Here is a 27,787-nt window from a genome sequence, read left to right on the forward strand (position 1 = left end):
GTTGTCTAAGATAAACTAGAAACGATGTGCTGTTTGGCTAAAGGACACACTGTAAAATGCAGCAGTGACATTCTTTCACAGCTGTGTAGCTACAAGTGTGCCTGTCTGACGTTGACACAGAAACTTAGCCTAGTAGTGGAAATAAGTGTAGATGATTCCCGGGGGGCTCATGTAGCTACGTATATTCTAAAAATGGCCTTCCCAGTGCATGCTATTTAACCTAGTAGTGCATCACACACCGTATGCACTCCTAAACAGAATGTTTAAAGTCTCCCAGTCCCACGAGTGTCCTCTCTTTAAGCATTCTGTCCTCACCTCCGTGGAATTTGCAGTTCCTTCACGTCTGTCTTTTCGAATCACCCTCTTCGCTAGCTATGCGGTGTACACCACCTGCCCATTTACAGTATGGTGCGATGTCTTTTGGAATGCTTAAGCCAGGTGCATGCTCATCTGGTCATCACTTCCCTTCAATCACACAAGAATAACTGATTAAGGTCATTCCATTTACTGCAGAAAGAATGAATGTATAGATTATTATTATTATTATTATTATTATTATTATTATTATTATTATTACTACTAATACTATTATTCAGACAGGTATATGTATTTTTTAAATCATGACACCAAACACAGCCTCCAAATTGTGCAATGCCAAATTCTGAAACTGCACTTACATCAGTTTCAATAACAGTTGTAATTAAATGACATTTTAATGTATGAATTAAAATGAATAGCAATGTTTGGTCACAATCAGGGCACATGGATTTACAGTTGCTAATTATAATTGCTAGAGGAAGAGAGAGAGAGAGAGAGAGAGAGAGAGAGAGAGAGAGAGAGAGAGAGAGAGAGAGAGAGAGAGAGAGAGAGAGAGAGAGAGAGAGAGAGAGAGAGAGAGAGAGAGAGAGAGGTCTGTGTCTCTCCTGGCATCTCAGACCTCCCTCCACCCCCATCTCTTCACAGGACTGCCAACCCGTCTAGAGTTATTCCAGGAATGTGTTGAACATGGCTGCCGGGATGAAAGCGCAGAAAACGGGACTGTTGGAACTTCGGCTCACAGTGGATCGCTGGATCCGTGTGCTTGCCTCTCTCACCGAGGACACATTGACCGTTAGCCCGGGAGAAATCACTGCTGAATCCACAAACCCCAACTCGAATCCAGCCGGAGCAATCAATGGGGACCCAGCGAACCTGAGTTCCAGTTCTCCAATCCCCGAAACGATCACCAACGTCAAGCGCACGGTGCGAGTTACTAAGCAAGATGTTGGAGGACTTGGTATCAGTATTAAAGGTAAGAAAAGCAACATTGCAACTCGATTTTTTCATATTGCAATTCAGCAGCCCTACGAAAAGTTCGAAACGTTATTTATTCACAGAGGTGAGTGTTACATTACATGACCAATAGAATCGGAAGTTTTAGAAGAGCTGAGGTGCGGTGGACTTCTACATGGATATTACCAAACTCGTCCTAAATTAATCTTTGTCAACGCGTGTACAAAGTGGTTAGCCCTAAAGTTCAGTCTACAAAGTTATTGATAGACCAGTATAAATGCGTGGTGCCCTCGCTCACAGGTGTTCAGTAGGCTATAGTTTATCAAGATAAAATTAGAATGGCTTTGCAGTTCTACAAGGACACGCAAACAACGGCAGCGTAACAACACGTAGCTATAAAGTGCATGTGCCTGCAGATACTAATTTTCTCTAAAGGTCACTGTATTATGTGCGGCGCGTTTTAATACATCGGTTCAATTGCACTCCATTACACTCGGTTGCCAATGTCTGTTCATGTTGGCACAATAGAAGCTCTGGCAACAAAATGTCACAGAACCAAACAGTAAGACCTAATCACATTCATTCGTACCATTTTATCTTATGTCAAATCTTCTGCTATGTGATATTCATGAAAGTCATTTTCATGCTAATGAGTCGAATTGCTCAAGTTTTTTCAATCCTTCTCAAAAACAATTTTTGAGTGGTTTGTGATGATGCAATGAGCATTAAGATATATTTTATTGGTTGATTGATTGAATATCTGCTTTTACTTGGTAAACTTTCTAACACGGCAGATCAGTAAATAATATTTTTTATTTTTTTCATATTTTTTCATATTACACATATACACAGTTTATTCACACGGGTTTAGCACACTCAACATAAGCTTCCCAGGTGAAGAGTGCTTCCAGTGATTCAGCAGTTTATTCAACGCAGCGCATGTTCACTGTAATATATCACGTTTTATCAATGTCATTGAACTGCCTGAGTGGAGTGTTGCGGTATGAAGCACAAATTGTTGCCATGGTACAAGTGACCAAATGTATGAGTCGTCATGAAGCCTTTGTGTATTTTAATGTATTTAAAAATTAATACAGAGCAAGTAGTAATGCATGGTAGTGTCTTTTTTGAACACAGCTTACAGCTGCAGTGCTCTTGCTGTTACCATGTGGGTGATACCCAGGTGTGGGGCACACACTGGCAGTGGCTGAGGTGAAGTATCCCCCTCCACAGTAAAGCACTTCCAGATCATAGGATTAAAGGCCATATAGACACTCACTCAGCACTTTATTAGGCTGGCCTGTAAATGCAAATATTTTATCAGCCAATCATGTGGCAGCAACTAAATGTATAAAAGCATTCAGACATGGTCAAGAGGTTCAGCTGTTTTTCAGACCAAATTTCAGAACGGGGAAGAAATTTTATCAAGTGACTTTGACCATGGAATTATTTTTGGTGCCAGACAGGGTGGTTTGAATATCTCTGAAACTGCTGATCTCAGAGTTTGCAGAGAATGTTGCAAAAAATTAAAAGCATCCAGTAAGCAGAAGTTATGCGGGCAAAAACACCTTGCTAATGTGAGAGGTCAGTGGAGAAGGACCAGACTGAAAGCTGACAGGAAGGTGACAGTAATGTAGATAACCACACATTACAACAGTGGTGTGCAGAAGAGCATCTCTGAACACACAACGTATCAAACCTCTTAAGTGGATAGGCTACAGCAGCAGAAGACCAATAAGTCTAAAAAGAAGTCTAATAAATACCTAATAAAGTGCTCACTGAGTGTATATTAATAATGCAAAGCAGTATTATACTATACTATGAGATTGCGGCCCTTGAAGGGAGGAGATGAATAGCTCTGTGTCTAGACTGCTGTTAAATTTATGTTGATTGAGGATAGGAATTCAGATAATGCAGGGCTGGCTAACCTTGCCTGGACTGGCACGTGTGTGCGCTGGTTTTAGTTGTTACTCAGCACTTAATTGATCAAAAAGCAGGATTAAAACAGTTGGCTGCACTGTTTACTCCCTTCAGCTGGTGTTGGCTCTGTACAGTGAAAACAAGAGAACCAGCAAGTGTGTGGGACCAGCTTGCAGTGTCTATAGGGAAAGGTTCTGTTTGAGTTCTCCTGTCAAATGTTCAAGTCCAACTCTGGCTGTGAGATGGAAAAAGTAATGTAGATCAGCTGGTTGCAATCTCAGCAATGGAATTAATTCATACAGACACAAACAAGCAAAAAAAAAAAGACGACTTTGGCTCAAAGTTACATTTACACACTGCAATCAGTAATCACTGCATGCAGCAGGACCTGCTAGAACAAGGATCACTTTTTCCGAATGTGTCGAGATAGAAAGTTTGTAAGATGGCAAGGGAATTGATGGGAGGATTTGCTGTTCTTAAGATCTCCACATCTGCATACCTCCACACGTGCGCTCCATGGATCCTGCTCTGATATACGCTTGCTTTGACTCCCCGCCTTCCGTTCTCCTCCAGGAGCCTGCAGGGATCGCTCCGATCTAACAGGCTCCTTTGCAAACTCCTTTCACACCCATGCTGTGTGAGATTTCTCTGCCCGCCACTGGGAGCCACAGCCTGAAATATCCAAAGACCCTTACCAATTCTGAATTATGCAGGACATGGTCATTAACATGCACCATATGGTGAAACTTGGGGGGGAAAGTGACAACATTCTTAATGATGCATAATTCAAAACCACCATTGTTAGCCTCACATGTGGATGAGAGTTTTGCAGCACTGGGGCCTGTGTGTCCCATAGTGTGCGTGCGTGCGTGTGTGTGTGTGTGTGTGAGAGAGAGAGAGGGAGAGAGAGCCATGGAGTGGTGGTCACCAGGGTCTCAGGTGAGCTCCGGCAGCTTGCCCAGCTGACACCACGATGGGAACAGCTGACATGTGGCTGCCAGGATGCTGTCAGCAACTGGCCCAAGATGAAACAACAAAAGCCTCCTAATGGGGGCAAAGCAGCCTGCTGCTGTTTATTTTAGGGAGTGTACCCAGGAAGGTGGGGGGCCTCTCCCCCTTGTATCAGCCTGGTGGGCAGTGGCAGAGAGGTGGAGAGGGACAGAAACCATTAGAATGCTGATTGAAATGAAACCAGGGCTCGTGTTTATCGTAGAGGCCAGAGCATTGATGCAAGCCATTTTACATCAAAACTTTGTAAATTGCTTTGAAATGACGAGTTCCCGGATGACCTTGCAAAGTTATGGCTAATGGACCTCAGTGTAGAATCAGGAGATTGTAGGTATAGAAACTCACACATTAAACCCAGAGTCTCTTTCTCTTGAAAGAAGCCTGCAACAGGTATTTAACACTTCAAATGCAAAGTAGTTTTGGCCCCTCCAGGTGTTGCTGTAAGTGCAATAGTGACCCAGGTCATATCCAATGGCACTGCAGTACAGGGTTCCTGGATGTCCTGCCCAGCTTCCAAAATTGGAGCTCTGAATCTGACCACTTCATCATCCTCCAGCTTACGTGGCTTAATCTTGCCTGCCTTTCCGCCTCAGCCTTGCTGATTGTTTTGGCACAAAATGGCTGCCTTGCATCAGCCAGATGAGTGCTAAATATTGTTGGTGGCTGAAGTGAGCTTCACTCTAAAATCTTTCAAGAAAATTACAATGTAAATCAAATCCATTCTACTAGCTTCTTAAAGCTTCTAAACAGACTAAGCTCGAAGAAACAATGGATTTGGGCTGGTGTCTTCACTGCCCGGTATCTTCTGAAAATGTAACCAGGTGTATGATCTGGTCTCAGGGTCTCTCCTCTGCTGCGCATCACCTGTGCAAGAGAGCATATTTTTTGGGGGAAGTGGATGGCACTGGGGTGATTTGCATGGCTATTGAGCAGACAGCCTGAGGCTGAGGTCTGAGCCGATTAAGAGGCTAAGTCCAGAAGGAGGCAGTCTAAGGGCTGAGACACCAGCTGTTTTTAGGATAACACAGGGAAAGGAGATTAAGGGATACGTAGGTACTGTTTTCAAAGGGAGAACAATGTCCACACATTATAGCCTTGGGGCTAATGGAATATGAAAATAGTTATTTTCACTCAGTGCTCTATCAAACCAATTTTATCATCAGGCAGATGTTTCTCCTGTAAGTAGTACTAAAGTGTTTTTTTAAATGCACTTAAAGATATTGAAACACTTCCTCTGGTTTTTGCGCTGATGATTGTGCTACTCAGATATTTAGCAGATTTTTACCTCTTGAAAATATCTCTCATAGCACTGTTTGTGCATGTAAAGGTACAACTTAGTCCACACATTTCTGACAAAATTAAACTAACCATTTCTGTGGTCTGTACTCTTTTAGACTCCCGCTCTCTCAGCTTATTATGGGATGTTATCAGTAGAATTTTGGTGATAGGAGAATATGCCTGCTGGCGCATTTGCATTCCGATCCGATACCAGTAGAATCTGACCCAGACTACCCCCAGAAGCGACTCCACTGGATTTGGAAAAATCTGATTCATATCTTATGTATTGTGTATAGATCAAAATCGGATTTTTTTTTTAAAGCTGGGAAGTGCCTGTGAGATTTGCATCTTTTTTCTGACATAAAAGCATGGGCCTGACATAAAAGCACAGTAAAATGTGACACAAATGCGTGAGATTTGCATTCAGATCTGATAGCAGTGGAATCTGAGCCAGACTGCCTCCTGCAGCGACTCCTTCTGACACAAGACATACGCTTCTTTCACGAGGCTATCAACACCTCAGTATTTCAGTGGCAGATGAACACTGACCAATTTACTCAGGCCTAATTTACCATAGTCCTTATTTATGAATGCTTCAGAAGCCTGTTCACCTACCAGCACTAACAGCAGCCTTTTTGAGTGGATCAGCCTGACCTTTGTTCACTGTTACATGATAAATGAAATGGCATGAGCCAAAATTGACGTTTGGCACGATCGCTCAAGCTGTTCAACTTCAGCAAAAGACCAGCCTTGTAGCACCATTCAGAACAGGCCGTGTTGGATGGCTAGCATAGCTCCTCTGTGCTGCTTACACTCTTCAGATTTTCTTTATCTAGTTTTTTCAAACCTCCGCAAGCTTGCGGCCTCGTTAGCATGAGTACTCTACTTTGAAGCAAAACAGAAGGGAGACATTCTTCAAATGACGGCCTTCTTCCACACAAGCACTCCTTCCTACACAAACATCCCCTGATTTCTCATTAAGCTAGGACTGTGAAACCCTCCCAATGACTTTGCCAAAGAATGCTCTGTTCTGTAACTATTTCTAAGCATCTGGTTGGGCACAATGCACATCTTTTCAGTGCTGAATGATGATGTGCCTTTGAGATGAGGATTACTTTTGTGTCTCTTCACAGGGGGCAAGGAGAACAAAATGCCCATTCTCATCTCCAAGATTTTCAAGGGGCTGGCAGCGGACCAGACCGAGGCGCTCTACGTGGGTGACGCAATCCTCTCGGTCAACGGCTGCGACCTGCGGGAAGCAACGCACGACGAGGCCGTCCAGGCCCTGAAGAAGACCGGCAAAGAGGTCGTCCTGGAAGGTAGGCACACCTTCTTCATTTGTCTATATATGTTTTCAACTTTTATGCATTTTTATTATTTCTTTTATTTAACTCGAGAAATTGTTGCTGAACAATTGCAAAAATAAAATACTAATCGTTATGAGTTAAACAGTAACGTCCATGGTTACTTGTCTTTGTCATGCATCTCAGACTTAGCATGAAATAAAAATGTTGTAAATAGTCAAGAACTTCTTCATCCCCCACTTTCTGATGTTGGATACTCCCTCTTTCTCCGGTCTTGACTGGTAGGGCTCTTCCAACCATTAAGAATCATTCTAGCAGCAGTAATGATACCAACTGTCACCAGAACAAATTCGCGGTTCGTTATGTTTGGGGTTTCTGTTCCGTTACCGTGCAGACACTCGTAAAGAACTTTAGTCAACTGTGTTGCTTACTGTTTCTGATGAGGCCATATGGGACCCATCCTGTCAGAATGATGAGCTGTGATTGGAGTTTACGGAGACTGTTCGAAGGATGTCTGATGGTTGCAAAGGATCTAGGGATCCTTAAAACCCCTTAAAACCCCCTTTTTCGTAAAGCCGGAACCAGGAAAGCACAGGGTGGAACCAGAGCTGGCAGACCGCCCCGCACAATTCACAGCGTTTCAGTGCGATTACACGACCATCACTGACACATGATGTCACACTTTCTGCTGAAATGGAGACTTTCATCAGCAGGTCAACTCTAAAGCTGAGGTCAGAAGAAGTCAATGCAATAGGACCAGGACTGGTAGCAGTCTGAGCTTCAGCAACTCAGCAGTTATATTAGCAAGTAGCTCAAAGCTTAAACCAGCCAGCATGACAGACTACATAATGAATGCTAGCCTTGGTGAACAAGCCTGGTTCCAGCTCTGTAGGGGGAAATAGATGGAGCAGGTGGGTGTAGTGCACCTCGGTCCACTTGCCACCCCCGGTCTGGACAGGCCGTCGGTCACGCTGTAATTCGAGAGCAGGGTTAGTGTCTGTCGGCGCAAATGTTTGATGAGGCTTTCATGGTCAGTGTGAGCGTCGGAAACATTCCATCGGTTTTTTAAATATGAACTAGTGGGTTGGAATGCAAGCTGAAGGTGTGCGTTTGGTTTATTGATGAGAATTCTTTCATTTGCACTTTAGTCCCAGTCTGAGTGTGTTTTCTTTTTTTTATGTTGTTTTGTTTCGGTCGAATGGGTCTGTGGAATGCAGGATGTAACGCCAGGACATGTCATGTGATATAGGATGACACAGGAATGCACAAGGTTTTGTGAAAGGAACAATCATTCTACACCTTATTGTCGCAGTCCTCTTAATCTGAATTTGGTGCCATCAGCTAAAGCCAATTTTAAATGTAATGAATTACCATGAATGAACTTAACTGAATACAAGTGAGATTATACTTTGTGCCATAAACCAAATAATGGCATGATGTGACCTGTGTCAGGTGGACCCAAGATGTTTCTGCACTCAAACTATCATTGTCAAAGCGGCCATTTTAGAGCGTGTGCTTGATGTCAATCCACCTGGCCCTCAGTAGCAGGTTCCTGATTAACGGTGCACAGACCCATGTGGTTTCCCGATGAGCCTTGGACTCTCGTTGTCAGCCAGCTGAGAGAATGCCACGAAGAAAGATGAATGGATTGGCTTGCTGTTACATTGCCTTTGTCTTTGGCTGCTTTTGGCGTGCCTGAATAGAATTAAAGAGAGGTCACATTTGTTGATGAGGTTGTGAAAGTGTTCCAGGACAAACACCCTGACCTCTCTGGCTTCACTCTCGACAGCCCCAACCCCACCCCGCCACCCCCTAACCCTCATCAAAGGCCCATCCTTTTACCAAAACTCATCGGTGCTTTTTCAGCATCGCGGGGATCAGAAGTCAGCAAACCCGGGGCTTCTGATTCTGAGTGGCCCGTTCCGTTAAGACACGTTTCAAATGTTAGCCATTTTAGGAGATGCTCTCTATCCAGTGTCACAGCTTACATTCTTCACGTACAATCTGTTTATACAGCTGGATATTTAGTAAACTCCCTAACCCTAGCCCCGCCACCTCAACTGCATCGGGGAGGGATAGCCAGGGAGGGGTGGGTGGGCAGGATGTTCCTCACCGAACGGTGCGAGCGATTGGCGGGCTCGACCGGGTGCGTGCAGCTGCGGGTGCCAGTCAGCCCTCCTACACAGCGGCTGTCGGGCGGCAGATTGAGAGCGAGCAGCAGCTGGGTCTGAATGTGCTTCAGAGGGGAGTGCATGCTCGCCTGCGTTCTCCTAAACGGACATTCCAGCACGAATAAAGGCCTAGGAATATCACTGGAGCTCCCGGTTCTGAAAAGTTTTGGGCAGGTCAGGGTTACAAATCCGATTAAAAGCGGCCAGATCCATTAACTGTCATGCTCGGTGGAGTCATTGAGGCTCTGCATTTCTCGGGGTGATCCGGAGAAATGTGTCCCACATCCTGCACAGTAGTATCATTGTTTATCTCCACAAGTAGGAATGAATTAGTGCTGTGTGAAAGGGGATATCATTCACAATGGATGAAAGAACATATTTCCCCTCATCATCACCCCTCCATGGTGAGAAATGCACACACAAAAACTGGAACATGGGCATTTCTGTGGGAAATATCAGCCCTGGTCATTTGTCAGCGTGAAACGAAAACACCACTCTCGCACTGAAAGTCCTTTCATTTGAAGTGACAACATTTTCAAGTGTGCCACCTCCCCCAGAAAGGAAAGCACGTAGACAAACTTGAGTATGCAGCTTCAGCAGTGACAGACATTAAGCCGTATGACTCAGCACATGGACCTTGTGGTGTGCAGTCATTTGCATAGATGCTGAAGGACTGAAGGAGACTCGAATGGTTAATCCAGCAGGTGGGAATGCTGCCAGCAGACATAGGATGTGGTGGGGAAGGGATTGCAGTAACGGGGGTGACTCCCTTTAAAGGAGCTCGCTGTGTGGCAAAGTGGGGTAACAATGTGAGGAAGTCTGATAAACCCATAAGCCGCACAGATAAATACACACTGGATCCAACGGGAATTTGCGTGTGTGTGCGCATGCATGCATGTTTGTTCATGGGTATTTGAATATGAGTTTGTGCAGGTGTTTGTATGCATGTGTGTGTATGTGTGCGCATGCTTGCATAATTGTGGAGTGTGTGTATGAGTTTTTGCATATTGTATGTGTTTACATGTGCACATTTGTCTATGCAAGCTGGTGAAGTGTACATGTGTACGTGTTTGAATGTTTGTGTGTGCCTTTTTTGTGATTGCATTTAATGCAAAGTACCAGCTACAACATGTATGGCTCCTTCAAAATGCATCCTCCTTGATTGTACTGTGTTACATTTTCATTTACCAACTGAGTGCCAGGCCCAACATGCTGGAGTCATAAGTTTGGCTTTTGTGCCAAAGAGTCCCAGAATTCAGATCTGTTTGTTCAGGTCAAATCTTTTGACAATGTTTCTCCTTTTGGGTTTCACTTTTTAGTGTTTGTGATGTTTGGCAAACACAGACTTAGGCAGTGACACGGGATTTGATAGTTGCAGATTCTTGGTGCCAAATGTCCTCAAACAACATGACTATGTTCTCTGCAAAGTATGTGTGAACAAGCATAAATTATTTTAATGACATGTTATTCTTTTGAAAGCTAGGTCACTTGCTCCCCAAAATATACATTTGTGGAATAATAATTGGATTTTGCTCTTAGCTGAAGGGAGAAGCTGTTATTTTTCTAAACGCAGTATTTTTAACAAAGGACGAAATGGAAAGGTTCGTGCAGTTCTGGCTAGTGCTGAGCTTTGCAGAATGCCGGGAAGAAAAGCATATATTCACAGCAGCTTTGAGCTATATTATAACCAGGAGAGAAGGTTCCCTGGGCTTTGGTTTGCATTAGCATACCAAATGACCAAATCACTGAGTTTCTGACAGAGAATTTCTGATGTGCTGTGTCATAAACAATCGGCGTTTCTGCATATGCTTACTGGGAAAATGATTTTCCGAGCAGACCGCGCCGTCCAGTGGGCGGGTAACCGCAGAGGTCAGAGGAGGACCGGAACGGCAGATTTGAGAGCAATTTAGAAAATTGATTGTGCTAATGTGGGCTTTTTTCTAATCTTTATGGCGGCTACTGTGGAAAATCACAAAGGGTGAGTAGACAGCACGCAGCGGTGAAATGGACAGGCCCACAGATCCCTCTGGTGATGATAATGTTCGGTAGCTCTGGGGCACTCGTATGGCGCAGTGTGGCTGTTTCTGGGGCGGCGCAGCCCGCCTGTGCGATGTAATGAGCCAGAACATGGAAGGAGACTCGGGGTCGGGGAGAAACCCCGCCTTGGATTCGCTGACGGCAACTTTTCAGAGACCACACATTTGTAGCGACAGCCGTCAAAAAGAAACCACAAAAGGAGAAAATTAAAGAAAGCAAGCAGGACAAATGGCGTAGCGCTGTATTTTTCGTCCAAGGCCAGTTGCATAGCTCAAATGTGATTTATCCATTTGTACAGCTGCATAATTTTACAGAAACAAGTGGAATTCAGTATTTGGCTTAAAGAATAGCCGATTTCTCCGTATGGGATTTCACGGCAGCCTTCTTGTTGAAATGCTCAAATCTGTGGGTAACTGCATTATAGCGTTTATTTTCAAGTATAAAAGATTTATCCATTTTAAAGGAGTGCATTTTGTGTTTCACTGTCAGGCTTACAAATATGTGACTAAGTCTTGCTCATTGTATTCATGGTATTAATGGCTTTAGTTAATGTCAGGAGAAGATTAGCACACAAACAAGGGGAAACTCCACCCAGATACATTTGGAACTACAGTCACATATATGTCCAAACGTTACACTCCCATGGATGAGACAAGCCAGGCAGCATTGCCTCAACACTGGGTGGGTGTGAGGAGGGATAGGAGATTACAGCATGTATTATTAGCTGAGGGAAGGTGTTAGTGTGTACTGCAGGATTAGAGAGGGTGGTATTGTGCTGCATAGGGAGAGGGAGGGTGGTAATGTGTACTCAAAGATAAGGAAGGTTAACAATGTCTGTTTCAGTGTAAGGGAATATAAGTGTGTGCATAAGAGTGACAGTATGTGAGCTTGTACTTCATATTGAGGAAGGATACTTTGGTGTAAGGGGCCGAAGAATGTAGAATGTGGAAGTGTGTACTTCAGAGAAAGAGGAGTGTAGGTGTTTTTCAGAGTGAGTGTGTACTTCAGAGTGGGCAAGCACAGTTTTGTGCAGTTAATGGTGTGAGAGAGGATGCCACTGTGATGGTTCGAGTGTAATTTAAGAAAGGGCCAAGCATTGTGGAGCTATGTATGTACTACAGGATAGGAGGTAATAGAATAAAGTAGTGTGCACTGCATTGTTGTTACGGTGGATAGAATGACACAATATTGTGCACTGCAGCATGCACCATTAAATATGAAGGTGAAGTGTGTTTTCGAGGGGTTTTCTCTGATACTGTAGCTCATTACAATGTTAACTGTAGTTTACTGCCACTCTCTGACAACAGCAGCCTTCAACACAGAAGTTGCCGTATACATGCTTTGGTTGTACCCTGGGATGCCATTGTGGCCATGCTTATAGGCGCGATTCAGAGTTGTTTATCGCTGGGTAAGATTGTACATTTTATTCATAATTATAATGCAAATTGTAGTTCTATTAAACAGTGGATACCAATGGCCACTGCTGCACGCACTCAAGAACTTAGGTGAACTGTATGGAAACTGGAGGTACTTTAAAAAGTATTTTTAGTTCATACTCTATTTGAGGTTACTTCCTTCCAATATATCATGTGAATGAAAGTGAGGAAAGTGGTTTATGATCTTCTGTTTCAAGAACCAAGGTCCTGAGAGATATATTACTGAGAGCCGTAGAAATATTTCACAGTTTCTTCATCTTATAGAAAACACTGCAAAGTTTGTATCGTGTCACTTTTAACTGAGGGGAAAAAAAGGTTTTCATTTATTTCGGACTGATAAAAAATTACTTTCAACTTGTTGTGCTGTGTGAATTTGTTCGAAATAAAGCAGTTCAATCTTTTCCAAAATGTAAGTTGTGAAAGGTTGATAGATTAGCCTGCTTCTGTGTTCTGATTAGGGCCCACTGCACGGTGCATTGTCAGCGTCTTGAGCTCAAGCTAACTTCTGACCTGAAAAGTTACTTCTGAATCCAGCACATGGAAAGCGGTCAAAATAAATCTTCCTGTCTGTCTGTCTGTCTGTCTGTCTGTCTGAAGTGGTACAGTGGTTCATATGCATTTTTCATTTTGCTATTTACAGTTCTTCTCATTTGTGAAATATCTACTTGATGTTTTATTTTGTGTAGGCTAAATCAAAAGATGTTATCCTGCCTTTAACAGTGAAATGGTGCCATTATCTTGGCAACCTTCATATTTCCAGCTCTAGAGTGTGTGTCACAACACATACACACACCCAGAGTGATATTACCAATGAGTAGCTCAGTTCTTAGGAAAGTCTGTAGATCCTCAGTGGTCAACCAATTGGCAGGGCTCAACATTAACTTTTTTTCCCAACTTGCCCAGTCACGCAAGTGGACTGAAATTTTGCTGTCCCAAACTGAATTTCCACTGTCCCGAATGGATTGTTTGTTTTAAAGCATCTACAAATATGAATAAACATAGTTATACAGTGTATACAGTTGCTCTCTAAGGGCAATCAGTTTATTCTGAAAACAATAAATCTGTACCTGACACACATTCTTACCACTTACATTTCCTCATTTGTGTGTGTGTGCACAATGTGTACGTGCATACTCGTGTGTGTGTGTGTGTGTGGGTATGCGTGTGCGTGTGCATGCACGCTTCCCTGCACATGAAATTGTCTGCAGAAAAACCCGCAATTCACCCACCCAATGTTGCAAGCCAGCAGATCATTTGCTAAAGCGGGAACAACCTTGAAGCACAAATCCCCAGTGACCCTGCTCTCCACAGTGCCCGCCCCAACCCCCCCTGCCTCCGTACCCCCCCCCCCCCCCGCCCCCATATCCTCCCTCTGCCCCTCTCTCTTCATTTAGACTCCTGCCAAACTTCCGTCACTGAAGCAACAGGTGACGGCAGGCAAGTATTTGAGAGGCCGCCCGCCCCTGCCAGACCGGGAGGCCCCTCGCAGACAAAGGAAGGCTGGGAATCATGGGGGTTTTGGGGCCTACTGCAGTGGCACTTATCCAGCCCTCCTTTTCCCAGCCCCACTGGGGGGTGGGGGGGAACCGGGGTCTCCCCGGGGGCCGAAGTCACAACTACAACACTGCCAAGATTTACGGCAGAGCCTGTCCTGTTAAAAAAAACTGATTCTACGAGGCCTGGCAAAGCCATTCATTCGGATTCTTTCTCCGCGAGCCACTGCCAGCGAAGTTACCGCCTGATTAATTTGCAGTAGTCTGCGTCTCTCGCATTGCTTTGGCAGCGGAGAGGCAGCCCCATTTTGTCATCAGACCTGCTTGTCTGCTGCACCATTTTGTTGTGATGTATTCACTCTGTTTGCAGAATGGGCCATTGCATTATTTATTTGGTTCCCTTATCCATAGCAGCTTTCACAGCGTTTATATACTGTCTTGTTATACAGCAATATTTAATGAGGTGATCTGGGATTTGGTCCTACAACATCTGAGTCCATGCCTAAGCTGAGGCCATATTTGACTGGAGTAGAGATTCGGCCTCTACACTGGCTTTGCAGCTTTCCTATATCAACTAAAATGTTCACCTGACTGTTTTGGAGAGTACATAATGTTACTGTTGACTCAGCTGGTCAGATAAGTTCAGTTAACCTGAGACCTGACACAATATCTCTCTCTGCAAGATATCCTTGAGTCCATTATCCAAACAGTTATGCTTTATGGTTATTCTGCCTGAAGACAGATATGATTATAATACTCCTTACTCCCTGTTGCCATTTTATTTTGCTCTTCTGCCAACTCTTAATGGCCAAACATGTCCACACAGAAAACATTCATAAAGCCTGATGAAAACTGCTACCTCTTGAATTTATTAAAACAATTCTGCCCTCTGATGTGACCTGGCTTGAAAGGAAAAGAAAAGTAGCAACCACAGAGTTGTCTATCAGAATTAAACTGGCAGATAATCTGGTGCATGCAATATAATTAATGAGTCAGAAATTAGATTTGCTGTTATCGCTGTTCTTGTGTTTGGAAAATGTGTTTGGCTTTGGAATACATATTTCTTTCTTACTGGCGTGAAGCCCCCGCACTGGTATGTGTTCAATTTTGAGTGACTCATGTCAAGTGATTCATGTCTGATGAATTGATTGCTTTCCATTTTTAACAGATTATTTTTTAGCGAACACACTCAAGCATATCTTAGACAATATGCTCTGTGCCTGTTTTGTGTGCCATTGTAATTGACAGGCACACAATTAATCTATAAATCTAATGAAGTAAAGGGTGATAAATGCCAGATTTGAAATGTTGTTTTTGTGCATAATCTGCATGGTATCTCCTAAGGCAGGCTATGGGTCAAGAACCTAAAATAGTTTCTGGAAATGGAAGTTATGTGTGAAGTGAGATTAATCATATATTTCCTACAGTCTGAATGGTCATAGAAATTTTTTGCCAGTGGTATACTACTGTCAATGGACGCGTTCCATGGTGGATAGTCTAGGGGTCAGAAAGTAAAAATCCTGCCATGTGTTTCTTCCACCCATGAACTGAGCCTCCTGAACTCACTAGTTAGTTCTACCTTCTGGATGAAGTATTCAGAGCTAATTAGCAACTTTTTGAGAGAACTTTTACTTTCTGAACCTGGATTTTCCACCTACAAAAGAGCATGATTGGTGAAAAATTACCCCACTGGCTAATAGGCAGTTGACACCCATAGATGTTGGAGCATTCACATCAATGTCAGCTTGGTCATCTGTGGCTATGGCCTTGTCGAAAACAGGCTGTTAACTACTGTGTCCTCAAAATATGAACAATACTGTCTACTAAATGTACTACTTGCGTAAATTAGTACACAATGTGGTCCCGAATGCAGACTGAGAGGACACTGGGTGAAAAAGTTAAGTAGGCTTATTGTCATTCAACCATCACTCCCAGACACTATCGGCTGCAAATGTTGAATAACTGACCAGAGAGGGAGACATAGATATTGCAATTACACAACTGTAGCCATTTTTATTGTAAACATGGAGCTATGACCATTAAAACTTGCAACTTCAATGACAGCAATCACTGTGTCTGCATGCACCTGTGATTCTTCTGCTTGGCAGGAATAAATCCTAACATCACATGTCTATCAACCGTTCAGATACTCGTGACGAGAGAACAAACAAGAGACCCAAACCACAAATGTGTTTTATCACAAAATGTATTCTTCAATAACAACAAAAATTACCCCAGATTGAATTCATTGCAGTCAAGGAGACCTTAATAATTGGCAAACCTATTGTGCATATGTATCTGACATAACTCTTGCAACGTGCGACTTACTGCTAACCAGAACCCCACACTGGGTAAGCATGACACGTGCAGCGGGGAGTTCTTCAGCCACAGAGCCTTTCTAATGAAACTGGCTAGATTGTTTAGAGAGGTAATAGGATGCAGACTTTAAAACATGCTGGTTTGGCTTTAATGAGCAGTGGTCCCTGATCGTTAAGCTTGGTTGAATTAAATGTGGCTTTGGATGTCAAACCGCGCACACAGCCAGATTGTCTTCAACGACTGTCCTTCTCACACAGGCAGGGAGAGAACGGGCCCACTCCTGCGTCCCTCTGCGATGGCTGACTGCACATTGTGTATGAGTTCAGTGATCCACCCTGTTTTTGAAGCATTGACATTTTGCGCGAGGAAAGCTTGGCCTCCGGGATTGGATATACTCACAGACAGTGCGGTTTGTGCATTCCTGTCCGGCCCCCCGAGGGATTAGCTGACAAAAGAAAATGGCTCAATTAAATCAGGACCCCAACCGACCTCTCCTCCGGGAACGGAACAGTTCGGTTGGTGCGAACGCCCTCAGAGCGCGTTTTTTTACACTGACCGCCCAGTTTCTCCGGCATCGGTCCGACGGCCCTTGCGCAAAACCGGCCGTGTGCTAATCTCCAGTCTCGATCTGTGGCCCCAGTTCAGTTTAGCTACAGTGCACTACCTTGGAGTGACAGACTTCAGCAACTCTTCATTTTTCCTTTGTTTCTTGGGGGTTTGTTGACTTCTGTAACAGGACCACTTGCTTAAATTCAACACTCAAAGTGGAGGACAGGGGTCATTCTTTTTGGATTGAATTGCTTTAATATAGACAGCCATGTTTTATTAAATGATTCTGCAGGCAAATTATTTATTAAGTTTTTTATGATGAAGGGAATATCTAACTCTACCACATTACTGGTCTTACCAACATTCAATGCAAAACTTCCTGCAAGAAGAGGGTTGAAAAACTGTCTGTAGTTGAAGGTGAAAACTCTTTAAAAAATGTTTTCCGCCCTGCATAAATTCAGCTGATATACGCAGAAAGAATTTTTAGGTTGAGATCAGAAAGTGAAATGTGTTCAGCTAACGGCCTTTTCCTTTAGAAGAATTGACTTACATTTCATACTCGGTTAAGTTTTTAATTAACACTTGTGACACACTATGCGTCGCCTTCTGGTGTAGAATGAGCTGCTCTGTCTGGATGTGCCTGGTTTTCTGGGGCGTTATACATTTCCTGATGCTGCCTTTTGGCAGCTGTTTTGGTTTTAATAGAAACAGCTTTGATTAAAAAACAGCTTTCAGTAGTGGAGTGGATATGTTTCTTACACCTCTCTCGACAACAGAATGAACCAAATTTGACACTTTTCTATCATAAGGGCACACCCAGGCGACTGCTTGAAAAATGCATAGACACACAAGCACACACACACACACACACACGTGCACACACAAACATGGTGTTGCCTCTCTCTCTCGCAACCCCCCCCCCCCCCTGTGAGCACATGGTGTACTTTGTGAAAATATACTTGTGTATTTGTATTACATACATAAGGTGTGAGTGTATTATGCGTTTTGTGTGCCTGTGTCTGTGTGTGAGCGAATGCACAAGCACGTTTGTCCATATTTGAGAGTGTATTTGTGTGATGTGGAATGTGCAATATATCTATGCTTGCTAGTGTTACTTTGTGTGTCTGTGTGTGTGTGTGTGTGTGCATGCCAGAGAGGTAAAAGGACATTCCACAACTAATAGGGCTTATGAGACGAACAGCATGCTTCAAAAGTCACAGTGTAGCAGAAACGGATTTCGGCTGCTCCCACGGCAACGAGGAAGCAGGGGGCTCAGCTATAGGTCGTTGTTGTCTTTGACTTGGCATCCGACAGTTGTGTTTGCCAACGGAGGCTGGAGGGCTAATGACGGACACACTGTTGAATGTCTGTTGCCTGTTCGGCGAAGTACTAGCCAAACGAGTGGCGGAAAGGTCTGAACTAACGCGAGTCTTCGATTCGAAAGATCAGCGTGTGCCACACATGCTTTCATGACAAATGTTACATCTCACGGAACAGGTTTCCATGAATGGTAAAAACAAAATCTGTGACAGCCTTTTTCCCAGGCAAACCACGCGTATGCGTTTATCATGAATGTTGACTCACAAATGTTCTCGCTAGTTTTTACTGCCCGTGGATTAAATTTCATTTGGCCGGGCGGAATTTGCTTGGAACGCACAATCTGGCGGTTTCTCTGCGGGGCCGACGCGAAGTCTGTCTGCCTCTTTCTGAAATGAGCAAGGCTGGATTCTGTAGAAGGAGAATAGAGAAGCTACACAAAGCCGCCATCCCAGCTCACCAGATAAGCTGAGGTAATAACGGCTTTTTCAGCTATTTTTAGCCTGAAATTAATGCTGGTGGAGAGTGGTATTCACGCTAACATTGGGATTTTATTAAAAGCCACGCCCATTCGGTTGACTTCACTCTTGTTTGTTCCCACTCGTGTGTGTTTGAGACCAGCTTTGTTGTGCAGACAATTGCTGAAGACACTTCGCCTCCCACTTGTAGATTTTTTCTTTAACTGTGTGTCATTCACTCTCAATGGATAAGACCCCGGAGTCATGTAGCTATCGCTATTAATACCAAGGGATATTTCAGTGTTGAGAAAAATGTATTGCATTGTTTGGTTGCCTCTGGACCGATTCAGAACACATTGAGTTTTAAACGCACTGCACTCAAACAATGTGCAGGCCAATCATATCACACAGTACACACCCGGACATAGACAAAGGCAGCAGCCGATTGGTGGGAAGAATATGCCAAGGGTGCATGACAATTGACAAGAAGCAGAACTGTGTGCCCATGTACCCATTTGGGTGTGTGTGGGTGTGTGTGGGTGGGGCTGGGTGAGAGAGCCCCTGGGAGCTGCTGGGGGGAGTGACCGTGAGGACCGATGGTCTCTGGTTCAGATCGTGAGTGCACGCTCTATTTCTGGCATGTAGGAAACTCCCCACCCTAGGGTGGGAGGGACACTTTGCGCTTTGCGGTCGACACCCGATACTCCCCCGGGGCTATTTATACCGCGGCTCCCCACAGCAACCAGACCAGCTACCGCCTTCACCCAGGGGAAACAGGCAGGGATGCCGGCACTCATTTCAAACTCATTTTAAATCAAAGCTTATCTTAACCCTGCCGCCCAATCATCTCTGTCACTGGGGAATCGGTTTGATCTGATTACTCACGTCTAATCTGTGTTTTTTATTTATTTATTAAACCAATTTCTAACCCCAATTAAGTTGTTCTCCAAATACGGATTGCCCAGTTCTGTGTACATCTTGTTAAAGCACTCTTCCAGTGTGTGGAATGGACTTGTATGGGCTAATCTTGTTCAGATACTACAAGTGCATGTTCTGGAATAGCTCAGAGAGAAAGCATTTGTGTCATCACCCATGACACGCATTTGTTTGAGTCCCTCTTGTACAACCTTTAGGGGTGGCAGTGTAGTATAGCAGTTTGAGACATGAGCTTATTACTTAGGTTTGCAGGCTTGACTCCCAGCGGGGGTTCTGACAATGTGCCCCTTCAGCGAGGTGCTTAAAAAGTCCGTCCACACCCAACAGAAAACTGCTGTTGCACCACTTTCTCTGCCTTGAAAATGTCCAACTCCATTGCACTGCTGGCCACACCCAATTAGTGATGTCGTTACAAGTTCTTTTTTTTCTAGGCGACCAATGGAAAATGAATACTTTCGACATCTCTGATTGAGGTGTGACCAGCAGTGAAACATTCAGCCTGTAGCCTCGGGAGCTGCAACAGCTGTTGTGTTCCCCGTGTTCTCTGACACTTTAACCTGCACTGCTTCACTAACAGCTGTATAAATAGGCCGTGTGTAAAAATGTGTGAGCCGCGTTTGATGAGGCCGTCCTCTTCAGGGCCAAGGGGAATGAATGTTCACCTCTGAGCTGTGTGCTGATAGCCCCTGCTCCTGTTCCAGCTATTGGGCCTGAGCTGGGCAGTGTGAACTGAACAGTGTGAGCTTAACATTGTGAGCTGAGCAGTGTGAGTCGATCAGTGTGAGCTGAACAGTGTGAGTTGATCAGTGTCAGCTGAACAGTGTCAGCTGCGCAGTGTGAGCAGGGCTCCTCTTTCAGCAGGAGGATCAGCCTCTTGCCCTAAGAGATGAGTACAGACCCGTCCAGTGTAATCTTCCGTCCCCGGCTGATGCAATGGCAGATTCTGCCCCACCCTGCAGAACTGCTGATGTCAGTCAGCCGCACTGCTGTGGTCAGGATCTCATACTGGACCGTGGGACTCATCCACACCCTGGGAGAGTGCGCTAGCAGCATGAGCCGCCAGCAGTTCCAGTGTAATCTGTGACACAGCTGTGCGCAGCTGTATAAACACACGTGTACAGCTGTGTAAAACGCCTTCGCACTCAAACTCAGGGTTAACCCCGAAGGCCCGGGCCTGGTAAACACATTTTAGCCTGCCCGAGGCCCTCACACAAACTCTCTCTCCCTCTTCTTGCTCTCCCCGCAGTGAAATACATTAAGGAGATGTCCGCCTACTTTAAGAACGCCTCCCCAGGGGGCGCTGCCCCGTGGGAGTCTGCAGCAGCCTCGCCCCAGAAACAGGGCCCCTTCAGCTCGCCCCCGGGGCTGCAGGAGCCCCGAACCATCCCTCTGAAAGTGTGCCAGGTCACCAGGAAGCAGTGCCCCCCAGATACTGAAAACAGGTAGGTCCCCTCAACAGGTAGCATCAGGCCAGATCTTTATAGGACTTCTTAAGAGTGTAAGGCCCTATACTAATTGTGCACACGTCTCTGTCCTTACTGTATGTAAGAACAGACCAGGACTACAGTGCAGACATACAAGGCTTGGACTGGGATTAGAGCCAGCTGATATCTAGCCAAGCAGAAACGTACTAGATGAAATCAACAGTTCTCTAGGAACTGCCGGAGAGTCTGCCTCTTGCAGGGGGAATGTGCAGTGCATTCTGGGAAAGGTCGGACCAGCCTTGTTGTTTCCATGGGTTTCCCATTTTCCGAGCTCCTGCGGTTCAAGCTGGAGTTCTCGGCGGAGTGTGGGGGAGGAGGGACTGGCTTTGTGGAGACGCACAGGAACACAATACAGGGCCGGCCCCCAGTCAGAATGCCGTGTGGCCTTCGGAATGGCTGACATTTCCCTTAGTCCCACACAAAGTGTCACAATCTCCAGTACAACAAGTATCAATTATGAACCGTTCGCTAGTTCACACTGACAATATTGTTCCTAAAATAAGTCACATGTATATGTAGGTAAATATATACCAGTGGTTGCCAAGGAGTTACAAATGGGGGAGGCCGATAATTGGCCCCTTTGTTTATGATGGCATATATTTACTTTAATATCTAACTTGGGTCTAGTTTCCAACTTTTTTGTAAAAAGTTAAAGATTTACAGCAACCCCAGAGGAAATTGTTCCGGATTATGTCTGGTCTGGTGCCACGCAAACTCATAAATGCATAATGTATCCAACAAAAGATCCTCCTGGAGATTTATTTCAAATGTCTTTTCCCCCCACATAAAACAACCTCTTTTTTACACGGATTGAAAACTCATCCAGCTCTGTAATGTAAATGTCCCATTTCTCAGAAATGAAAACATTTGGTTCAAAACCCCATGTGGCTAAACCATAACATTATATTACAGTATGAAATGAAAACCAGTTTTTTTTTTTTCGCTGTTGCAGAAAGACATTTTTAAATAGACGTTTTAAATGTACTTCAGCACATTGGATTCGAAAAGAAACAATGAAACAATGAATATGTGGTTAAAGTGCAGACACCCAGCTTTCAACTGAGGGTGTTTACATCTATCTGGTGATGCGTATAGGAATTACAGCCCTTTTAATACATTGTACGGAGCCAAAACAAGGAACATTGTCACTGTCCCAGTACTTAAATGAACTGTGTGTGTGTGTGTGTATGTGTGTGTGTGTATTTGTATTTATACACACACAAACATCATTTCATTTCCCTTCTTATTCGCAAACACGTAGATCTTTTTGGCAGATGTCACAGATGCTGTGCTAACAGTCCTTCCACTCTGCAGGTACTTTGAGGTGATTTCAGCGGACAGGAAGTCCTGCGTGTTCCTCCGGGCGAAGGACCCCGCCATGGCGCTCTCCTGGTACGATGCCATCCAATCAGGGGCTGCGGCTCTTCTGCCCAAAGTCAGAGAGGACATGAAAAGTCTACAGGATGGGAAGGAGGTGAAACATGTGGGCTGGCTCTCCGAACAGGTAATAATCATAATAAAAATGACAACAATAATAATATTAACAACAGTAACAATGAAAATAATAACAATTTGTTTATAGTGTCTTTCGCAATCTGAAAGCACTTTACTGTGAAGCTCACCTCAGTCACCACACATGTTGCGTAGCATGTTGCGCCAGAATGTTCACAACACCAACAACCATAACACACCAAGAACAATACCGCCAACTTTATTCCCTGTGCATACCATATACTGTATGCTGCCTTATGGGAGTTCAAATACAAATAGAAATGTACAGGAAATGCTAAGCCTGTTGTATTGAGGCATGTCTGAACAGGCCTGTTTATTGCATAGTATTCAGTGAGGGCCTGAGGGGCTGAGGGGGCCTGGAATTCAGTGGGCCTGAAACTACCAGGCCCAGTAATATGCAGTCCGTCTCTATGAACGCCCGCCGTTGCATTGTGTTAATATAGACGGTGGTGGGTGGTCAGACGCACAATTGCCTGTTTGAAATTAACATGCAATCAGAAACTGATTTACCACTGCTGTTTGGATAGACTTTAGATAAACAATTCATGGAACCGAACCAAAACACACACCGTATTTGAGCATTCCAGGTCTTTATTAAAAGGCTGCTTTTGATCCGAGCAGAATCCTGACTTTTCATACGGCAGACAGGGAGGAAAAGCGATGAGATTGATGGAACAGTGCCACGACTGAACCCACGTTTTAAGGATGCGGGATGCAAGCAGTTTGGCCTGTTCGGAAGCTACCAGAACATTAAATCTCCCTGCTTTAACATCAGATCCCTTCGCCAAATTCCCGTAAATGCCCACGAGCTCAAATAAAGAGGCTGGAACACTCCCCATTTTTAAAAATCAGAATTGACTCCAGATGTTTGAGACCACAACACACGCTTATGTTCAAACATGGAACACACCACCAGAGGCTTAAAACTACAGTTTAGATTTTTATTAGAATGTGTGTGTGTGTGTATGTGTGTGTGTACATGCATGCTTGTGTTTGTGTGTGTGTGTAAATGTGTGCATGTGTTTGTTTCCGTATGTGCGTGTATATAAGTAAAACATTAGGTGTGCTTCAGATTAAATCTTTGTGTTGACAAAAACACATGATAAGGATGGGGTTGGAGTCGGAGTGGGGTTGGAGAAGGTTTCCGTAATCCGTGGTGTTTGACTCAAAGAACTCTCCCCTGGTTCCAGCCTCAGCAGGGCCCGGAGAAGCCGGTCCTGGCCGTACTGACCGAGAAGGACCTGGTCCTCTATCCCGCGCTGCCGGACAACAAAGAGGCCCTCGGCAGTGCTGAGCAGAGCCACCCACTCATCGCGACCAGGTCAGCGCTTGTGTCCGTGCGGTCGTTCCCCGGTCAGCTCTCAGGACTCACACCCTGGTTCAGCCGGTCACTGTCGGTCCACCTACGGTCCACTGTTTCTTTGTGTTTATGTGTTACTGTGTGTTACTGATGTGTTACGGTCATAGATTCTGCACATGCAGCTCCACTCAGATAGTTAGTGTGTGTTGGCGAAAATAGGGATTTTGCATAACTAGGCTGATAGGCAGTGGAAAGTTAGGCGAGTGGTAGATGAATGCAAGGTTTATTCCCTCATAAATTAATGAAGGATTACACCATCTCCAACCTTCTCTCTGTCTTTCCCTTCCCCATCTGTTTTCTCCCCCTGTTTCTCTCCCTCCCTCTCTCTCCCTCTCTCTCGCTCCCTCTCTCTCCCTCTCTCCTTCCCTTTCCCTCCTTCTCTCTCTCTCCCTCCCTCTCTTTTCCTCTCTCCCTCTTTTATATTCTCTCCCTCTCCCTCCCCCCCTCCCTCCTCCCCTCCCTCCCTCTCTCTCTCTCTCTCTCTCTCTCTCAGGTTAGTTCACTCAGGCCCAGGGAAGTGCTCTCCCCAGCAGGAAGTGGAGCTGTCGTTCGCGCTCCGCACAGGGACCAGGCAGGGGGTGGAGACCCACGTGTACCGCGTGGACTCGGCCAAAGACCTCTCCACCTGGACCCACATGTTGATAGAAGGCTGTCACAATGCTGCAGAGCTCATACAAGAGGTCACCACAGGTATGGACTGGGCCCTGAAGGCTACTCGCACACATAGGGGACAACTCATGGTTTAACAGGGAAACTGCATGCACATGCTTCTGGCGCCCTCTGCTGTTCATATTTGCATTAGGCAGTGTTGCTCCCATGAGTGACATCAGTTGTCCTTCTTTCCAACCTTTGATTTGTCACATTGGCACTACATGAGTAACTCAAAGGCCTCAATTAAAATGTCAGTGCATATTTTCATATTTCCTATCTGACAGATGGTGACTGTTACATAAGTTTGGGATGAAAATGTCACTTGTTTCATGAATGAAAGCACTTGGGAGAAAAGGTTGTTATGGCAGTGTGGGAGTTACTTATGTTTTATTCTTGCCTGAAGGCGGGAAAGTGAGTCAGATATGGAAATTAACCGCGTGATTGACGCTAGACTGTTTCCATGTGAGGGGCTGGTGTGAAACATGCAGTAGTCTTTGTAAAGGGAACTATTATTCATCAGCCCTTATACATGTAGAGTGGATGTGCCTCCTATTTCTCTTTGCCATGGTCCAGAACTTTCCATGTTTGTCTGCATTCACCTCAACCTCAGCAGTGAGCTGTGAGCATAAGATGTGCCTTACAAAAGCATGCTTCATATGACAAGCAAACACTAGAGCTAAAGATAAACAAGTTACCATTAAACAAGTAGCACCATCAAGGTTCACACCTTGATGGTGCTACCAGCAAAATAAAAAAGTAAGGCATTGAAAAAGCGTTAAATGAGAAAGAGAAAGAGAGTGTGCCTGCCCTGCATCCCCTCAGCCTGCGTTTGGGACGGGAAGGAGTGCACCCTGGGAGTCCACATCGACGAGGGCTTCACCATCTTCACCGAGGAGGCCGGGGCCAAGAAGACGGTCCTGCTCCAGAGGCCCTTCGACAAGCTGCGCATGTCGTCCGACGACGGCGTCCGCATGATGTACCTGGACTTCGGCGGCCCCGAGGCCGAGATTGTGAGTGCTGAACACGGTGTGCGGAGATGGCGGTCAGTGGGCTGTTTACATTCAGCGCGTTATATGAGTCTCCCTCCCTCAGTCAGTGAGAGGCTGCCTGATAGCGCCAAAACTGCTGTGTGCCATCTACCTCTTCTGCTATTGAAAACAATTACACCAATGGGGCTGCTGTACAAACTTCCACAGATTAATGCTATCCTTTACAAATATATTAACCATTCTTTCAGTATATCTCAACACTATGGTCATATTTATAATAAAAGACTTTTCAAATTAGTTCATTTTTTTATAAAGTGCTATTTATTGTACCTTTCCAGATATATGTAACTGAATGCATTGCGGCCAGTATCTCGCTCTGTGACATCATGCAAATACTAGGTTGATGAGGAAGTGTGATGTTCCCAGGGGTTTTAATGAGAAACGCCACAAAAGTCATTCTACTCCGTGCTGCTGCCATCTTGCCCGATTGCCCTTTAAACGGGCAGAGCATTGGCCCGAAATGAATCAACAATTGTCCTTAACCGAAAAAGGCAATCTCCTTTTTATTAATAAGCATAGTTCGGCGATTTAAATGCAGTGATCGCTGAACTGTCCAAGTGGTATTATTTGCAAATAACTGATATGTGCATTTAATGGCAAGGTTAACGGCTTGTACCTTAGCGTGCAGAGATGTTCTGTCTATTGTCCACTGTCTTAATGATACTCTCTGTGGTTCTTATGGTTCTCCTGTCGCAGCAACTGGATCTGCACTCCTGCCCCAAAACCATCGTGTTCATCATCCACTCTTTCCTGTCGGCCAAGGTGAAACGCCTGGGCCTGTTGGCATGACGACGACAGGTGTCAGCCGCAGAGCCCGGGAGGTCGGTGGGGAGGGGTGCGGGAGTAGGGGGGAGATGACAGTGGTAAACAGAATCGGCAGGTCAGAACTCAGTGTTGGGGCCTGGGGGAAGAGCTTTGACGACACAGAGGAATCCTCCCAGTCTGAAGAGAAACGGAAACGTACTGTCCGAGGCGCCTCCTTCATCGAGGGGCCTGCCTCAAGAAGAAACACTGGAATAAAAAGGAACTACCAATTGTTATTTGCATTGTCAACTTGATTTTTGAGGTACCAAACGATATCATTTCATTGTAACTTTCCTCACCCCCCCCCACTCCTCCAAGTGTGTATATTGAACATCTGCATCAGCGTATCCTTCAAAGTACAGTAAATACACTACTCTGCCTATTCCATCCCGGACATTATAGATGTACCTGATTGAGAGCTATCTTATATGCCTCCACTCTCCGTGTTGTGGAACATGACGTGACTCCCATTCAGTCTCCGAGGTTGGGTAGATTCTTGTGTTTTTAACACAAACACGTGTACACACACAAATATACCGCGTTGCTCCATCGTCCGTGACCTTCCTCACATTTTCATACTCTTTTTCGAGCAAGCCAAATACATATACATTTAATCTGCTCTCCCTGCAGATTTCACATGGCAGCAATCTATTTACCCTGGTCATTTGCCTTGCCTTACTCTTTGCGCCTTTTAATAAAATGTGTGAATTTATATTTTGTACACCCTTTACTTACTGTCTTTTCAACGTGAGAATGAATGAATACATTTTCAAGAACATTATTTTCTGCGCTCTTTTCAAAGCTTCATTAGAATAGTTGTATTATTTTTCCCCCGTCTTAGATGAATGTTTCAGACTCATCCTACACTGATGAAACCACAAAGCAAACATTTAGTATTAATCACAATTAGGTGTGTAGCATAGTATGCAACATTAACAGGAGAAAGAATGTTTCTTCTTGCCATTTCTTGCTGTTTTTGTATTTGTTGCGCACAAATGGGGGACGCATCTGTGAACCCATCAGACTGTCCTCTAGTGGTCAAGGAATATAATTCCCTTGAAAGTCATCTAGGTCCTCCAAATGATCATTTCCATAATTGTATTAGAAGAAGTTGAAGTTAAAACTGAATTTAACTGAGCCAGCATCAATGGTCACAGAGCTTGTGAACCCCATTTTTGTAGGTCTACATTCAATCACTGCAAGACTGGCGGAGACTGCAACCTGCATCATAAAGCTTTTTCTATACAGTGTTATACAGTGCTATATATGGTGCCCAACAAAATTATATGAATATATATTTAAAACTAAAACTGTTTTTGCTTTTCAAAGAAAAGACAAGCGTTGTATATTCTAATTTAAAACACAGTGTGCCTTGCAAGGTTGATTGTAAATAAAAGTGTAATAAACTTTTGATTTATTAACCTTTTAA

General features: G+C 44.6%; 1 protein-coding gene across 1 annotated transcript; it reads left to right on the forward strand.

Annotated features, from left to right (window-relative positions):
- Nucleotides 1-922: 922 nt before the first annotated feature.
- On the forward strand, nt 923-27,787 carry snta1 (syntrophin, alpha 1). Its single transcript, XM_061220079.1, has 8 exons — nt 923-1,291; nt 6,612-6,797; nt 20,745-20,940; nt 22,297-22,486; nt 23,685-23,815; nt 24,348-24,544; nt 25,328-25,515; nt 26,251-27,787. The coding sequence occupies exons 1-8, from the start codon at nt 1,006-1,008 to the stop codon at nt 26,341-26,343; spliced, it is 1,467 nt and encodes a 488-aa protein (XP_061076063.1). The 5' UTR covers nt 923-1,005; the 3' UTR covers nt 26,344-27,787.

Source organism: Conger conger, chromosome 14 (genome assembly GCF_963514075.1).
Source record: "Conger conger chromosome 14, fConCon1.1, whole genome shotgun sequence".
Taxonomy (NCBI): domain Eukaryota; kingdom Metazoa; phylum Chordata; class Actinopteri; order Anguilliformes; family Congridae; genus Conger; species Conger conger.

What these genes read in the sequence shown, in the direction of transcription:
- snta1 (XM_061220079.1), top strand. Translation starts at nt 1,006, where the DNA reads ATGGCTGCCGGGATGAAAGCGCAGAAAACGGGACTGTTGGAACTTCGG. An exon ending in CAAAGAGGTCGTCCTGGAAG is followed by an intron (nt 6,798 to 20,744) that starts GTAGGCACACCT and finishes CTCTCCCCGCAG; the next exon opens with TGAAATACATTAAGGAGATG. An exon ending in GCGGCCCCGAGGCCGAGATT is followed by an intron (nt 25,516 to 26,250) that starts GTGAGTGCTGAA and finishes CTCCTGTCGCAG; the next exon opens with CAACTGGATCTGCACTCCTG.